The sequence below is a fragment of the Heterocephalus glaber genome, unplaced genomic scaffold (assembly GCF_053883595.1).
Source record: "Heterocephalus glaber isolate CG9 unplaced genomic scaffold, H.glaber_assembly_v1.0 deba00001462, whole genome shotgun sequence".
Lineage (NCBI taxonomy): Eukaryota > Metazoa > Chordata > Mammalia > Rodentia > Bathyergidae > Heterocephalus > Heterocephalus glaber.
In genome coordinates, this window is record NW_028258309.1 from 27,849 (window position 1) to 46,607 (window position 18,759).

Consider the following 18,759-nt stretch of genomic DNA (forward strand, 5'->3'; position numbering starts at 1 on the left):
GTAGAGGACCTCTGGAAACTTATGCCTGGTTTTTCACGAGCTTCCCCCTTTGCTGATTTCAATCTGTATTCTTATATAATGTTAAACCATAATTGTGAGTTTAACAGCCTTTGTTGTAGATTCCACTAATGAATTACTAGGCCTCAAAGTGGTCTTGGGAACTCAGGATACATTCATTTTACAGAAAAGAATCATTACCACAGAAAGTTTAAGAGACTCTTTTCAAAGTATCTCAGGAGGGCTAGGACAAGAATTCTCATATATTGCTTTTTGCCGTATCCTGTTGTCAGTAATAAATTAGACGTCTTAAGTCCTTCCTAATTAAATTAACATAATTCAAGCTTTCTACACTAATGATTGTCACAATTAAAAACTAGATCTATCAGAAAAACTTCAGTTCCCTTATTCCACACTGTGCTATTAGCTACTGCTTGCTAATATGCAAAATCACAAATTTAATTAAAATTAGGTAATCTAAATTTTGTTTATTTGGATATAACCTTGTTTTTCTCTCCAGATATTTGTTTGAACAATCTAAGATACTTAGAACTATTAAGCCAGTGGAGCGTTGGTTCTGCTTCAGCAGGAAAAGTTTGTTTGTAATCAAACTATTTGTATCAGACCATGAGGAAGAAGATTAGGATAACATAAAAAGTTACTGCAAGGTAGTTAACCATGCTAACTTTTTTAATTCCAAGAAGATTTCATTGTGGTTGGGCTTTTAACTTAATAGAATACAAGAGACTTTTGCATGCAACAGATGGAATGTGATGTTTAGGCTGAGAAAAGAAATTAAAAAATGCCAGGAAAAATATGAATGCTAGATTTTTGGTATATGTGGAAATGAACCAAATAATGTATTTCTCTGAAATAAAGAATCTGAAATAACTCATGAGAGTGGTATTGATATCCCAATCTTCATGCTTTTCTACAGATAGGAATTCTCATTATGGTTACCCTTCAGTGACAATAAAAAATTAATTTTCTAAATACTGTTCTGCGCTTTCTTAAATACATTTTACTACAGTAACCTTGAAATAAAGCTAGACTCTACCATTACACTGGGAAGGTGTTTTTCCAGATAAAATATCACTGTCTTCCTCCTACCCCTATTCCTATGTTCTTTAATGCAGCCAATGGCATCTCCATCCTCTGCTGCTCAGCTCTGAGTCATCTGACCCTTCAGAGCCCCTTTATTATGATTCTGTGACATTGTCATACTATTAAAGACAGCTAAGTTAAGTAAAAATATTATAGGCAGTCAGATAGGGCTGGGCCCTTGACAGAGTCAGAGCACAAGATGAAAACACATTACAACTGTGGCCAGGGACACATCTGTGAGAGCCAGGCCTCAAGATCAAGATGAAATGACTAGGCCTGCATACTTCCCCAAAGGACAAGGTAAGTGCTAACACCTGGCCTAATGAAGTATAAAGAGACATCAGTCACCAGACCCATCATTTCCTAGAAAACCTTTTTGTTCTTTTCATATACATTTGTTACGTGACTTGTTCCCCCACTGAATTTCTATTACCTAAGTGACTATAATTGTAATCTTATGCTTTAACCATGTGGTTTTTGCTCTATAAAACTTACTCTGAAAAGTGGGGTCCTTGGCTACCTATTTGGGACTCCTCCTGCCTCTCAGGAACTATCTTCTCAATAAACATTTCCTACTCTTAACCTCTGTTGTTCCTAGAATCCATTCGTTGATTTTAGAGGACACAAATTCAGTGTATCAGACATCTAACAGATTGGGAATTATAATATTTCCTTTGTATCATTTGGAAGCTCTATTTCATCTCCTATACCATCCCTGTATTACTACTCCTAGGCTTAGGACTTCCTTATGGATTGTATGGATTATAATAACCTGGTTTTCCTGTCTGCAGGACCAGTAACTCCAAGGCCTATTATGTCACTGTCCCGAATACAGAAAGAAATCAAAGATCTTCAGAATGACATTAAAAAAATCTTTGATTGTCTGTCATAATATATCTTTTTGCTCTACTGTTGTAATACTTTTCTTCTAGGAATCTTATAATCAATCCATGCTGTTTTGAATAAATTTTCAAAACTGAATAAATTTTCTATTTTCCTACCACATCATCTTTGGTAACTTTCCTTTTTATTTTTTGTCTTTAGAATGCTTTCCATTAACTGGATACCTACCTTTCTCGCTTCTTTTCCTTTCAATCAAAACCTACCCACCCACTTCAAACTTTGGTTTCCAAATACCACTAAAACGAAGCAGGAAAATTATACATCCTACCGTTAATTTCCTGTACCAAAAAAGACTAGTGGGGTTCAGAACAGACTCAAAAAGGTTGTGCAAGTTGGCTTAAAGGGACAACCACTAGTTGAATTTTGGCGTGAGAAGGAATAATGACAGCAAAGGATCATAACCACGTTGACCACATAATTTGATGTTCAAACAAGGACTCATCTGAGTATCAAATAAGACATTAATAAATGTGCTGGAACAAAAAGTGAATGCAAGAAGAGTCCCAAGGAATTTGGTCATATGGCCACCCTAACCACAACACTTGTTAACATCTCCAAATGCTCTCTATTTTCTCTTACACCTACTCCACAGGCTTTAGACTCAAATTATTACTCCAGCAATCTCATTAAGTCACCAACATTCTCCAAATTGCTAAATTTAAGTCTCAGTATTCTTCTCAATAAAGCAGCAGTATCTGACTCGTCCCTTCTTGGCCTATTAAATAACATCTGATGTTATTCTCTCTTTCTCCTTGATATACTTTCATTATTCCACTGAGAGTACCCAGACTCTTGGTTATTCTTAGTGACTGTTTTTTTCTCTTAGTGACTTTTGCTAGTTCTTCTAACTTAAGAATGGATTAGGACTCTGCTGTTGGTACTCTTCAGTATTATTCATTACCATGTTAGTGATTTTATCCAGTCTCATGACTTTATATATCATGTATTTATGAACTACCAAACATCTCTCTCTCTCCTCTGAACTCCAGACTTAGTATCTCCAGCTATCTATTTTATATCATCCTTCCTAAACCTTTCTGCTCTGCTTTATTTTTTCCATAGCATATCATTTCTATATGATTAATATTGATCATGTTGATTTGTTATAAGAATGGAAAATGAAGTTATTTTTCCGTGTTAGATATTATAAGTTGCTACAATGAGTATCTCAGCTATCTCAATATTCAGATAGCATAAAGGAGACCTGACAATAAATACTGCTGCTATTCAGGAATTATGGCAGAAACAATTTTTAATAAACATGTCATTAATTCCCCCACAGCTAATCTTTATGTTCATCTGTACCGAGATTTGAATCCTAATACTATCACACTTAATAGACTTTTATATAGGGAAATTAGTAAGATAATATAAAAACTTTGTTATTTCTTGGTTCTATAGATAACTTCCTTTATACCCTTTTTAAAGATTTGAAAACTAAGAACCAAACAAAATAAAACAACATTCATTTAAGTACATATTCTGCTCTATAATTTGTGAAGTTTCACTTACCTTTTAAGACTCAGCTTCCTGCTACAGGAAGCCTTGCTTGGATCCTGAACCAGTGCTACATGCCCTTCATTTTTTAAAACACTTTACTGAAGGTCTATGTTCATGTATCCATTTCTCTCTTTAGATTACAAACTTCCCAAGGGCCGGTAGAATATTAATTTCTAATATTTCTGCATAAAGTAGCATGGATTATGGTACACACAAAGTATAGACCTAACATATTTCTGTTACAGTGAAGCAAAGTGATGTGGTCATGATTTAAGAGTGTATGGTCTTTTCTTGCAAAGTAAAAGAGTAAATAATATCAACTAAAAGTTTATTTATTAAAGTATATACTAAGTAAAGCCTGGAAACAGCCCAAGTGCCCATCAACTGGACACTGGATAAAGAAGATGTGGTTTTTTAATAAAATGGAGTACTACTCAGCCATAAAGAATGACAAACTAGAGACATTTATAGCTTAATGGATCCACATTGAGGCCATACTCTTAAGTGAAATACACAGGACACACATGTGTAAATACCGAATAATTTCTCTGGTGTGAGAAACTGAAAGTGTAAATAAGGATTAAAATGATTAAAATCAATAATTGATAATTAGAAATAGGAAGAAAAGGTCCAAAGCGGTAGAGGAAGTGGGAGGGGACGGGGAAAGGAAAGAAGGGAAAGGAAAAATTATAAGAAAAGGAAAAAATGGAAACAAAGTCTTTGTAAATAGGGAAGGGTGGAGGGGGTGAAGAGAGGGCAGGGAATGGGGAAAAAAATAAGAACCAAGATACATCAGGTACAGGTACAAACACCCAATGATAAATGTAAATGTAGTGTACACCTAAAATGTACCAATAAAAGAATTGAAGGAAAAAAACAAAGTATATACTACTTACCAAATATCTCCGTTTCTGGCCTAAAGTTACAATGCAACCTGGACAGTGATGACAGATTGTTTCATACAGTAGATCCCCAAAAGATCTCCTTTCTGGACCTGAATACTTTATTACTGATTACTGGTTTATTACAGGTTACTGAATATTTTATTATAACTCTCCACAATGGCACTGAAGACAATGGCCATCTTATTATTTCATCTATGCCATTTAAATAGAGTAAGATGACAGAAATTCAAATTCTTAAGAAGTTTATCCAGAGTGCTATGCTAGAAACACCGATATTACATACTTTGTTTAGTCTCCATAAAAACAAAATCAAATAGGAATTATTTTTAGTTTTAAGATGAAGAAATAGATTCTAGGGGACACAATTAATGATACAAAAGGAGTATCAGTACAGATGTTCAAAATTTCAGGAAATGTGAAACAAGTGGCTTTACTCTTTGCTTTTATAATGACATCCTTCTACATCTTGAAAGTCAACATTGTTGATTTTACTTCAGTAAAATTGATATTTGAAATTCAAAATTTAAACATGAAATAAAGATAAGCTAATAGCAAAATTTCAAGCATTATTATTATATGGAAGACAAGAAAAAGAAACTAAAATATTCACAAACAACTTTAGAGGGAGATTTATCTGTATTTTGATTAAAAGGTATTTTGCTATAAACCCTTTAAAAATCTATAGATGTAAACATTAATATTTGCAACACGTTGTTTTCTATGTGCAGAACACAAGCCACTTTATAGTAAGACAACTAAAACAGAGTTTAATTTTTGAAATGGCATGCAAGTAACCCAAGGAAGATGAATTAATAATAGACTATTAAAAACTAACTACCAAAGCACCGTATAGATGAGGTAAGCAGGGTAATTTCTTCTTAGTACAGTAGCTCTCAAAGGTGAGAACAATGCAAAGATGTCCAATTTACCAGAGAAGTTTTTTTACATTCCACAAACTCCTTACCATTATGTTATACACCCCCTGGCATAAATCCTCAAGCATGTACCCCCATATTCCCTAACAAACTCACTGTTCTAGAGACTGGCAAAAACTGTGACAATGATTCACTCTGGTTTTATGTGAAGTGGTAGTAAATGTTGCCTTGTTATTACACAAAACTATAGAAACTTAAAAACAAGAATACAGTAAGTGGTGTAAGGGATAATGTTGACTATAGTATGTAGACAGAAATGAGGAGCAGAGAGAAAGCTGGTGAAGACAGAGAGGTAAATAGTGAGAAAGCCTTCAAGACTCATGAAAAATTAGCTCAATCTGTATTTTTTTTTTTTTTTTTGGTACCAGGGATCGAACTCGGGTCCTTGCACTTGCAAGGCAGGCGGCAGAACCACTGAGATAAATCCCTGGCCCTAGACTCAATCTGGCATGCAAAAGGAAGCTAATTTAAGTTCTTGAATAGGACAGTGATATACTAAAACAAAGTAAGTTTACTACTAGGAAATTATATTGGTGTCAGGTTTTTGCTGGCAGCCAGTAAAAAAAATTACTAAATGTCTACAAATACTACTGTCTCACTTTACTTCCAAGTTGAATTTCATGTAAAAAGTTGAATCTTCACATACTAAAAACTAAACTGAACATATTTTCAACAATATTATCATTGATTTAAAAAATAATTACTATTTCATTGGGGAAAAATTATGTAAATATTAATACAATTCAATAGTCCAAGATCTGCATTTTATTTTAAAAAATAATATGAAAACAAACAGCAAATTACTTAATAAAAATAAGTTCTGAAATTTTGAAAACATATAACCCTATCTCTTAGAGTAGAAAGTTTTTTAAAAAATGAGGCAAAATAGTTTGTTTAACCCAAGCAATTATAAACATGATCACATTTTTATGCCAAATCAAAACATCTAAACTGCTCTTAGTACAGAAAATTACTCATCTCTATGGTCATATTCAAAGAGGTGGGCAGAGAAAATGAGATCCAATCATTACTTTAGTTTGAAGATTCTACATAGAACACACAGATATTTTTCATTCTGGAGATTCCATTCTCACAAAATGGCTGGCTGGCCTTGGGGGAAGAGTTAATTGCTTTTGAACTGCAATCTCAACACTAGTTTTAAAAGGACAGTTCTGTGACAAACTCTATAAAGAGAAAATAAAATCTTTAAAACAACTTTATTTTCATGAGTCTTCTTAGGATAACACATTAAAAATAAGAATTAATAGGGATACAAACCATGTAGCTATGAAATCAAAATATATGGTGAATGTTTAAAAAATTACTATGGTAAAAGATATATTGCTACTAATCTCCTTCAAAATACTGTCCACTATGCCTTCAGGTTTATTGTTCTAGAAAACATCTGATTATTTAAAATTCTTTGTTGTGTCCACATTTTCTAAAAGTCTTTAAAATGTAATCTCATCTAGTGTTTTAGCCACTACTTAAACCCTTTATTTCTCCATTCATTCTGTACTACAGCTATGATATTTTTCAATATGTATGCCTTAGGCTACATTAGTATACAAAGCATCAAGATAGAAAAAAGAAAGGGAAATATATTTTTAAAAGAAGAAAAATTTTGTTCAGTGTGTTACAATATTCAATATGCTTTAATACTCAGCAGTATTTTCAAATCATGTCATATACTTATAGGTCTAGATCTGTATGCTTTATTTATGGTGTATTCTATTTACCGAGAATGCCTTTTCCTAAACAGTTAATAATTATTCTTAAAGTTCTAACTTAGTGCCCTGACTCTGAGAAATCTTCCTAAAATCATGTAAGAAATTAGACTCAATTAACTGACCCTTTCTCTAGGTTCCAACAACTCTATTCTCTCTCATTTGTATTTAAATTTTCATTTATGTTTACAAATTTTTATGACTAAGAAGATCTATGACCATTAATAATCTGTGATGCTTGGATTGGGATGAATAGAATATAATAAAAACTTCCAACTTCTACTTCAACATACTGTCAACAGAAATCAGTAATTAAAAAAATGAGCATTTCACTCCTCACTCTACCCATACTTAAAACTGATACACCATGTAGAGTTTGGTTATCCTTCACAGAAGAAAGAGAATAAAAAAGAATATACAATTTAATTAGAAATTGCTAAGAAGTATAATTAATGAGAACAATTATTTCCCTTGGAATTATAGTATTTTTATTTCACAATTTAATGACAAGTAGAGAAATGGAATATTTTTCAAACAAGAAAAAAATGGAACACTATTCAATTTGTTATCACAAACTATCAATTCTTTGACATGTTAATACACTGACATTTCTAACATACAGAGAACACAAAAGTACAGTTTCCATTACAATAAAAATCTAACAATGTAAGATGTGTTCAAGTTAGTGCTAATGGTTGAAATAAAAATATTAACAAAAAAGTTCATGTGACATTGCTTTCTTACTTCCTGCTCCTAAACCTTCTTTATATACTCAGTAGCCCTTAAAGTAGGTTTATTTAGAAGAAGCAATTCCAGAATCAGTTATTTATTCAAAAACTATGGTATACTATGACTCAGTAAATGATAGCAGCATTTTCATCACTTTTGCCCACAGGTCCTGCAGCTCTTTGTTTTCAAATAGGAGTAGGTAGGTTCAAAAGCAAAGCATGGATAGCACTTACATTAAAAGTGAAACACAGCTAAGCATTTGAGATACGTGACCTATTCAAAACACTGACTTCAAGCTGCAGAAGCCACAAGGCAGGAAGCAAACTGGGATTTCAGTGTGATGACCTGTTTTTAAATTTTGTTGAAAGGGAGTGAGGAGATCAGTATATACTGATCTTCTAAAACACCACTAAAATTTACTGTTTATTCATTTAAAGGTCACAAGTAGAGTACAGAGAGCTATTAAGCTAAGGTATCTTGCTCCACTTTTACAAACATTGAATTAGAAGTTATATGGCCTTAGGGCACTGGCTAAGGGGATCTTAAAATGAAGAGCCCTTTTATTCTTCTGTGCCTGATACTTAACATTAAAAATAACAAAAGCCAAAACTGTTTGGTCACAGGCTCTTAGTAACAGTTCAGTAGTATTCCATTTATGTCTAGAGATTAAGAACCTCAACACTGTAAGCATACCAACATAAGTCACTGAGCCAGCTAGCCAGGGGACAGCTACTGTGTACCAAACAAACTACTAGGTGGTGGAAAAATGAATTGAATAAAACAACCTATTATCTTAGACGTTCTAAGTAACAGAAATGGCATAAAAGTAGTCTTATACAATAACAGAGTTATAACAGGCTGCATAGAAGAGGTGGTGAATTATCCTGGGACAGAGTGGTAGTGCCAGGGAAAATGTCCTACTGGCAATAACATAAGTAGATGTTGAAGGAAGGTGAGTCTTAATTATGAGGAAGAAATGTGCTAAGTTTAAAAGTTCTGATAGAAAGATGGCATGAAACAGACTGCTATGGGTTCAGTATAGCTGAATAAAAAGTACAAGGTAGGTGGGGTATATAGGGGCAGTAGAGAGATAGCTAGAGCCAAGATAACAAAACGTCTTGCATGCCAGGTAGAAGAGAATCCCAATCACATGTGCATTTTGGGAGGGCCACTGGATTTTAGTGCAGAACATGATTTGAAGGGGTGAGATCAGGGACAGCAAGTCCATGTAAGAAATAATAAGAACCTGAAGATACATTCTGTAGCACATATTTTTAAAATTAGAAATCCTCAGTCAATAGTTTTAATGTATGTTGATCAATCTCTGTCTGGAAAGAGTGTAGCACTTTTAATGACCAATGACAGTGAATCAGACTTCCAAATTACCCATGACATAATTGATCAATTTTAAAAGTGTACACTAGAAAAGATATTACCAGTAACTACAGTAAGAGAAAAGTAAGCCAAGGAAGAAAAAAATAAAAGTAAGAGAAAATGTGATGAGATGAGGAGAAAGAAATGAAAAAAGTTAAATATTCATGTAGGTGAAGCCATTCTCATTTGGATAGGGACCAAAAAACTTTTTTTGGAGAAATGTGTATTTGTCTTGTTCTCAGTGATAATATTGTCCAGAGTGAAAAGTATTTATTGAAGATCTTCAAAGTTACCAACAGGTTTCAATATTTACTTGGTTTCTACAATGCAGACAAGAAAAAAATAATCAATAAGTGCAGAATTATGAAAGGGACTTAGAGATAATAGCACTGATTGCTACAGATTCCGTAGCCAAAATAGGCTACAATGTGAGTATGCTGAAGGAGTATTGGGAATAAACATGAGGCAGAGAAACACTTAACTTATTCCCTATTTAGACCATAGTTTCCAGGTCCCTGACTCAGAGGAAGAAAATACAATTCTAAAACAATTTTGGACCCAAAACTTTAGTTAAAATACTTTTATAGATTAGAAACCGCATTTGGAGGGCAAGTGAAGAAAGGCATGCTTCACATGTTTAGGATACATGATTAAGAATAAAAACCATTTTGTTGTATTAGTACAGTTCTGTAAACCAGCCTGTGCTGGAAGAAACTTCAACTTGACAAATTTATCATTAACCAACATCTAGTGAGTTTGTATTTTGAATAAAATAATACTGTTTATTTTGAAAACAATACCTAGCTCACCACTTCATTCTCTTTTTTTTTTTTTTTTTTTTTGAGGTCTCCCCTTATAGTTCAGGCTGGGCCTGAACTCACTATGTAGCCCAGGCACTCACCATTTCATTCTTGAAATAGTTTCTTCACTTGGCTTCCTACCCTCACGGGTTCTTTCTCTTTCATTGGCTGCACTTTATTAATCTTTTACATAAAACTTCAACTCCCTAAAATTTAAACATTAGACTGTTAATCTCTCAACTAAGAGACTAACAGAAAACTTGATTAAGTGGTCTTCCTCAATCCTGAAAACATTCATAAGACCAGGCCCTACTACCAAAAGCTCTAATCTGAAAGAATTGGACTAAATAAAAGCAAACAGATTCTGATGAGAAGTCCAAACTTATATGGCATGAAACAGACAGAAAATTATACAAGTAGTCACCAACTTTTCAGAGCTTCATCTAAGGTGGTGTAATCTTCATAACTCAGGAAAATGGTAGAGGTGGCTTTGGAAAAATGAAGCCAGGATACCTTATCACCTCAGAGAACAAGGTTACCCAGAAAGGAGAGAGAAGGGACCTAACCCACTCACACAGAGACAGATGTTAAGCAGTTTGACAAAAGACAAAAGATCTAAACAGACTGGTGCTACTGACCAAGAAACATAGTTTGAATTTAAAGGCTAGCCAAGAAAATGAACTGCTAAAATCACCGTTTAGGGAGGAATATAATGAAATCCAATCGGTACAACTTAAATCTTCCTAATGCCAGACTACAGTGCAAATTTATCCAGTATATCAAGAATAAAAGATATTTTTCTTCTCCAAAGACAAAAATGGCTATTATAACTTTCCTTAATGATATTTAACAAGAAAAATCCTCTCAATGAATAAAAATCTTAGAGAAACAGATAATCCCCACAGAGAAATAGAAACAATAAAATGTTTTAATGGATTCAACTATATCATCTATCACTGGGTTTTGAGAGACTAAAGAATATTCATATAGTTTCAGTAGTATTTGACAGATTACTTAATAACTGGAAACAGGACAAAGTAACTTGTAGATGCAGAAATCTCACAGACAACATTTAAACCACATGACCAAGTCAGAGGTGCAAATAAAAAGAACAAACATGGATAGGATACAATGTATTTTTTATTTTTAGACTGTAATATTCTCATTTTTCTATTGGTTCAAAATACTTTCCAAAAATTTAGAGGGAAAAGTATAAATATTTATATGCTTACAAGTGGTTCTCTTTGTAGATAAGCTAATTCCCTTTGTTAGGAGTAAAATCCTTATTTGAACAATGATCTTAGTATCATGCCCTTGATAAGGATGCTTATGATAAACCCCAAATCTGTGGGTATAATGACATAGTAGAAGGTATCATGTAAGCTATACAATATTAGGGAAGGGAATGAAGACATTTCAAAATTTAAATACTTCCTGCTATGAGGTAATAATCAATCTTACTTACTTTGGAGACTCTAGGCCAGAGAATGTGGAAAGGAAAACTAGAATCAGAGTGCCAGATGTCCCACTGCTTTATCTGTGCCTTCTGCTTACTTATACATCCTTAAATCTATTAGCCTAAATCTATTGCATCTCTCAGATGCAATCCTGATTTGGTAATATGATATTTTGTAATGATTCACAAATAAAAGATAAAACTGTCAAAATAATTATAGTGCAAGATTAATACTACTTTTAATTTGATTACTTTAGCAGTATAAGTGAACTAAATGTTAATTTGACACATACTAAACATAATATACGATGTAATAATGCATTTTTATCCTACACAACAATTTAAGTACTCATAGAAAAAACTCAATAATTTGTTTAATTAGCCTACATAACTCAAAATATCAAAAATTCTAAATATGTATATAATAAACCTCCAACCTAATGTGGGTATGCAACCTACAACATCTCTGAAAACGTCCTTTGAAATAGGATTCTGCCTACTTTACAGTATTGTGTTGAGGTTCAAATGATATGATAGTTACTACACTATTATGATGTATCATTTTATTTGATTTTTACATAAAATCTCTACAGATCATATCAATATTGTTTTTCCTATTTATGATACACTAATAACAACTCCTTTGAAACAAAATGAGATAGGGTGACCTGAAAAGCTGATATGTATTCAAAAGATGGTTTCAATAATCGACGTGGCATATAAAAGTAAACGAAGAAAACAGAAAGTTTTAAAATAAGTAAACTAGCAGGGAAAAGTTGCACAGAAGAATATGTGAGTCCAGATCACAGTCCTCAGCACAAGGAGAAGTAATGACGGGGATGGAGGACACAGACATAGGTAACTGTGTATGCCTGGCTGGGAGGAATTACAGGGTTTGGATCACGGTGCAGAGCTCTGGGTCTTGCTTTTTATTTATTTATTTTTCCTAGAGGGTACCATGTTATAAAACTCATCCACTCTTTGGGAGTGGTTCTAGGTATTTTTCAGTAAGTCTGCATTTTACCAACGGAAAGGAGTGCTGTAAAGTAACATTGCAAGCTCTACAGTCAGTTCTGGAGTCCACTACTTAACAATTATTCAACCTTGGGCATGTTTCTAAGCTTCAGTTTCTCATTCTGTAAGACACAGATAATAATGATATCTACTGCATGAGATAGTGAACAGGAAATGCTCAATAAATGCTACTTTATTACCGAGGAGAGGATTTCTCGCACATTTTGAGTAATGTCAATGTATTCTTTAAATTACTATCTCCTTCCCCAGTTAAATAACTTAGAGATTTGTAAGACTTGATAACCTACTTCAACTCTTAAAGAAACTATTTCACTGGTATCAAAGTTAAAATTATAAATACTATTAGGAAAGGTATCAAAGAGTAGAGAGTCAAAGATTATATCCTATAAAATTAGAACCTATGATTCTATGGTATCATAAAGGTCAGGCTGTTTTTACCCCCTTCAACAGAAAAAAAAAAACCAACCAAAAAGCACATACACACATTTCTAAAAATACCTTGGGTTTTCTTCATGAGGATGTCATCTTGAAATGAAATACCCTATTATCAGAGAAACCAATATAGGATAGTATATCATAAATAAGACTATAAAAATCTAGTGGTATATGAGCCAAGAAAAAAACTCCCCTAAAAAAATGAATAGACGTTTTCCTTCAAATTTAATTGAGACTGTGGATCTACTATTTAGTGACTATTTCTTTGATGCTCCCTTACATATGAAAAATACTTCCTTTACAAATGACCTTTCAATTAAGAAAAATGCTAAATGTATTTGTTTCTTTTAGAAAAGACCAATTCTGTTAAAGCACTATAAGTAAAAATGAAATTTGACATTCAAGGGAAGCACACACATAGTCTTTCTAGTACTCTTTTTGTTCTGTTTTTAATATGTTAAATTTAACCTAGTGTCTGAAAGGTATTTTAAATAAGCTGAAGTCAGACTGACTAACCCAGACATACTGAACCCCTGCCACAAATTCAAGGAATACACATACTATACATTTTATGAATTAAAGAAATATAAAGGCCATGTATTTTGGCTTTCTACAAAGCAACAATTCCACAGTGGTTTTTTATAGTAACAGAGAAAAAAAGAATGAAAAACAAACTATGATAGTTACATAGCAACCTTTATCACTAGGCCTGATTTCTCTCAGATAATGAGGTTTAAGAATAACAGAAAACAAGACTTACAGTTAGAACAGACAGAAAAACTAAAATAAACTAAATAAAATTATTAGGAGTTACAAAATAGAACTATTCCAAAGATTATTTGTTGTCAACTCTTCATACACTGTATATAAGAACCTCCCCCTCATATATATATAGATATAGAGAGAGAGAGAGAGAGAGAGAGAGAGAGAGTAGTTTTTCCATATAAAACAAAATCAGCAATTATATAGAACCCCAAAGCCTATGAATAATTTAGGACCATAAAAATTACTATTCAGAAAAAAATTTAGGTATGTGGTGTAATTTAGTAAAGACTTTGGTTAAGAGAAAGTAAATGAAAAAGATAAATCATAAGTTCCTATTTTAGTGCTATCTTCAAAGTAAAAATCTCTAAAGATTTTTTTCTTCTCATAAGTGTATCTGACACACAAAAACACAGGGTATTATTTGTTAATTTTTTCTGAAAAACTGGATAAAAAGAAATTATAAATTATAAAAATAGATCAAATGGATTTCATGAATTTTGCAGTACTATGGGGAATGCTAATTCAAAAAATTGACACACCTCATACATAAGACTCATGTCCAATGCCTGTGTTCAGATTAACTGGGACAAGACTATCATTCAACACTTTACCCTTTTTTTAAAAGGAAGACAGGGTGAAGAGCTTTCATAATCTCCCTCAATTAAAATACTGTTAAGAGAATTCTCTTTCTCTTTTATCTAACTCAACACATGGAAGATACACCAAATTATAAAAGTCAAACATACAAGCAAAATTACCCTACAATTAAGATAATCGCTGGTAGCAAATGTTGTTTTTAAATTCTACAATAAAACCATCTCCCAGACATATAATGGTATGTCATTTGGTAAATGAAAGTTTCCATAAAGCAAGAGGAGTGAGACCTAAAAATTAAACTAGTGAAAAGTCTGGATGAAAAAAACGAAACTATGATCATGTTGGTCCAACACTAATTTTATTTTAAGTTACTACAGCACTGAATAAAATGCTGACACTACCCCATAAAAATTTATTGAGTTGGCAATAGACAAAGCATGATGTCAGCCACCAAAATCACCATCCACATTCCCAAATAACATGAACACTTTAATTCTTGAACTTCATTCAGGTTACATCTCTAACGTTACAGTAAAAATAAAATCCTTGGGCATGAGGCATTATTGAACATAGATGAGTTTTGTTTGGCAGTTTTGACTCAAATTAGTCTAATACTTTAACAAATCCAGTAAAAAAATGGGAAAACACAAGTTTCAACATATTACAATTTTCTTAACATGCCACGTTGTTCACAGACTCATATAAATAAGACTTATCTCATAAATATTCATATAGGTAATACCATGCATACACAAAATGGAGTTTGACAGGAGTGACAGAAACACACATACATGCGCATTGGCACACAAATCCTTACCTTCATGGCATGGATTTCTTCAAGCAATCGTTGCGCCCGTCTTTGGTTTTTTAACAGTGCATCTTCAGAACCTCTGCAAAAAAAATAATATATAACCAAGTGAAGCATTAATTTTAGTTAAATCATAATGAAAAGCTTTTAGCCTATTATACTTCCCCTTCTTTCCCCACCTTAATACAAACCTCAATTTCATAAATAAACCCAAGTGCTTGAAACTAGTAAATAAGCACTGTCTTGGTATTATATCAGTGATTGATTGTTTGCCTTCTCCAGCCCCTTAACAGTAAGGTTAGTAACACTTTTTAATCACTCAATTAATCAATTGTATTACATTGTATTTAATGTAATCTATGCTTCAAAAACTATAATTAAGGATTAGATATGTTTATTAAACGAAAACTTGTTCTCTAGAATTAGTGTTAAATATCTGATTAGAGAGAGGAGCGATTTCTGGAATATTTATTAGAAAAGAAAATTAACCAGAAACAAAACACATTTAAGGCTTTGTAAATATTCAGGCTTAAACCACAAGAATTTTAAGTCCTTTTTTACTGACACCGTTAATACTGAAACATAAAATACTTTAAAAAAAAATTTCATGGTACACAATAAACTGATTAAACATGCCACAGGATACCAAAGGTTTCAAATTTCAAATAGTAATTCAAGAAAAAATAATATAAAATCTTCACAACTGACTTAAGATATTACTTGACTTAAAATTGTTATTGCCATCTTAACGTATTCTGAAAAAACTAAATGCAGGATTAAAAAAAAAATAGAAGAATTCACTATGTCTTAGGCAAAGACAGTCCAAACCATATAAGGACATGCTGACACAGCACATTCTATATCACTCACATCATCTCTATGTATAAAACAAAGTACTGAACAAGACAGTCAATTATTTCTCCACATCCCACCCTCAAATTTTGAATATTTTAAGTAAGAACATTTCTTGACATTTTATTAGTCATAGGATGATTACTTAAAGCGACTGACTTTTTTGACTTCAGCCTGCCAACACTCCTGACAAGTTTTCTGATGACCAAAACTCGTATTCTCTTCACTTCTTTTCTCATCTTCACAACCTTTAGGAAAGAAACCCAAAATTAAAGATACAACTCAGAACAAATACAATTAATTCTGAGTTTTGATATATACTTGGTTTACTACTTTCACCAAATTTTTATCTACCACATTCCTAGTTTGAGGAAATCAAAGTTCTTCTATAAACAGTGAAGGAATAAATCAACAGTCTAAAAATGTGTTTGAGGGCTCAAAAGAAACAAGTTTTTTAAAACAGTCCTGACAAAAAGTCATGACATTCTTAATAATTAATATTTTAGTATTTTATACTTATATTTTGTTGAGCTTGGAACATAACTATAAATTGCCTGAGATCACATATGATGATAGGAATTATTAAATGAACACAGGAATTAACAAAAGGAAATGGATAAAAGTGATTTCATTTTATTTACTTATAAAGCACTCCTTGCTCATTGTTAGTAATAAATTATTTTAAGCATAATTTTAAAAGAAACTCCACAAACACAAATGCTTATTATGTATGTGTGAGCACATGCCTACACACACATATAACCTTTGTATCATCCCATTAGAGAACAATGTTACACTCTTAAGAACGAAAAAACTGAAGGACAGGTCAAGACATGGAACAATTCTAACCATAAAGAGTTACATACTATAATGGTCTGGTATTCAGTATGACATGTTATTACGGAGTTAATGTTTTATCTATCATAGTTAGGAGTGAGACGTCTCATAATTCCACTTGGAATGTTCTTCTCCCCCTTTTGTATTTTAAGAACTACATAAAATTGAGGTGCAATATAATTTTTCCTGTGAAATCATCAATGTTTCTTCACTTAGAAATAGTCATTCCATCCCTGGAATCCTCACTATACTTTGTAGGTTCTATTTTTAAGCATCTATCTCATCATACAAATTGTTCATGGGTTTGTCTTTCTCTAGACTGTGAGCTCCTAGAGTTGTCACAAGCCTTGTGACACAGTATTTAAACCCTGCAAGAGTTCTTGGTACACACAATCCCTCAAATTCTTTTTGCCAAATAACAATCATAATTCTGTCTCTTCAGGGCTTCCAAATTTAGCCATATCACCTTCTCTAACTTTTCCATTAATGTTATCCCCATCCCTGGCCAACTCCCTTTTATTGAAGATACTATCAACCAACTTAAAATTTTTTCATCTTGTCTTCCCATCATTTTAGGTGGTTTAAATGTCCATTTGAATAATGTGCCCGATATTATATCCTTACTTTTTGACTTTTTCTTTTCTAATGACCTAAAAGTCATTACCTCAGTTACTCATTTCAAAGTCATCAAAGTATTCCATTTCTAAAACCATTAACACAAATGTTCTACAGTGTAAACACAATTTTTATTAGCTTGCTGTTCAACTCCACCCACGACAACCATCTTTGTCTTCACTGTAACCAACAGTCCGCTAACCCTAGTACTTAATATTCAACATAGTCCTCATTTTAATCTTCCTCCCTTTCTCCAGTTTAGGTACACGATCAACCTTTGCCAGTATCTTGGCCTGACCCTCTAGTTAATAAGACTCATTCACTTATGTCCAGCTATAAAATTTTAGTGAGTTAAAGGGCAGTCCTATGCCAATTCTTCTTTTCCACAATATACTTTTCTTTTTTTGGGGGGGGTGCTGGGGATTAAACTCAGGAGATTGCACTTGCAAGGCAGGCATGGTGCCACTGAGCTAAATCCCCGGCCCTACAATATACTTTTTAAACTTCAGTGACCTTATGTGTACATTTTGGTTTAATTTGCCACCTAAACAAACATGACTCAAAATATTTTATCTTTACCTCAGATCTCTCCATGTAACTCCAGACATAAATGTGAGAGTGGTTGCTTGATATTTCTTTTTGAGTATGCTCAAAATCACCTCAAAAAGAGAGTTTTTAGAGATAGGGAAGGAGAGCAATAGGAGGGAGAGGGTGTCAGGGATGGAAAATGATCAAGATATGTTAGATACACATATCAATTCCCTAAAACAAATGTAACCATTGTGGGTTGCAAACATTCACACACATACACACATGTAACAAAAAGAAAAGAAAATCATCACAAATTTACACTTGAACTCATGTTGTTTACTCTGGATCTTTCTGGCTTTTGTGTTTCATATTTCAGAGATGAGAACCCTATTAATTATAAAATTTGGGGTTATTACAAGTATTTTCCTTAAATCCCTCACAATGAATCTACCACTAAGTCTTGTTAATTTTATCTCCTGTCTTTCAAATTGTACAATCTGACTTCTCAGCATTTTTAGCTTATACTGTCAACTGGTTTCTGTGTACCCATTCTTGCCCCTCCCAAATTATCCACAATGTAGTCAGACTAAAACTTTCTAACAGAGAGATATAATGTCACAGCTTTAACTCTCCTCAGTAGTTTTCCTTCTTTTAGGATGGCCTTGTTCTCATTTTGCTCATTTATTACAAAACCTTTACATTTACCCTTCCCTTGTGTAGGTAAGTTCTATCTTTCTTGGTTAGCTTAACATTTATTGATCCTGACTTTGGCTACACTGTCATTTTCTTTTTTCAGTTTTAACTTTTTTATTAGTACATATTTTCAATACATAATGATGATATTTTTCTTGGGG

General features: G+C 32.9%; 1 protein-coding gene across 6 annotated transcripts in view; it reads right to left on the bottom strand.

Moving 5' to 3' along the window:
• LOC147826694 (serum response factor-binding protein 1-like) overlaps nucleotides 1-18,759 on the bottom strand; it is a 51,938-nt gene that overhangs the window by 24,766 nt on the left and 8,413 nt on the right. For 5 of the 6 annotated variants that reach the window (XM_087180428.1, XM_087180431.1, XM_087180430.1 and 2 more), the window contains exons 2-3: nucleotides 16,082-16,170; nucleotides 15,080-15,152 (exon numbers count right to left, since the gene is read on the bottom strand). In XM_087180428.1, the coding sequence (XP_087036554.1) occupies nucleotides 15,080-15,152; nucleotides 16,082-16,161 (153 nt within the window). In that variant the 5' untranslated portion in view covers nucleotides 16,162-16,170. The remainder of the gene's footprint in view (nucleotides 1-15,079; nucleotides 15,153-16,081; nucleotides 16,171-18,759) is intronic. The other variant, XM_087180432.1, reaches the window with a different exon arrangement.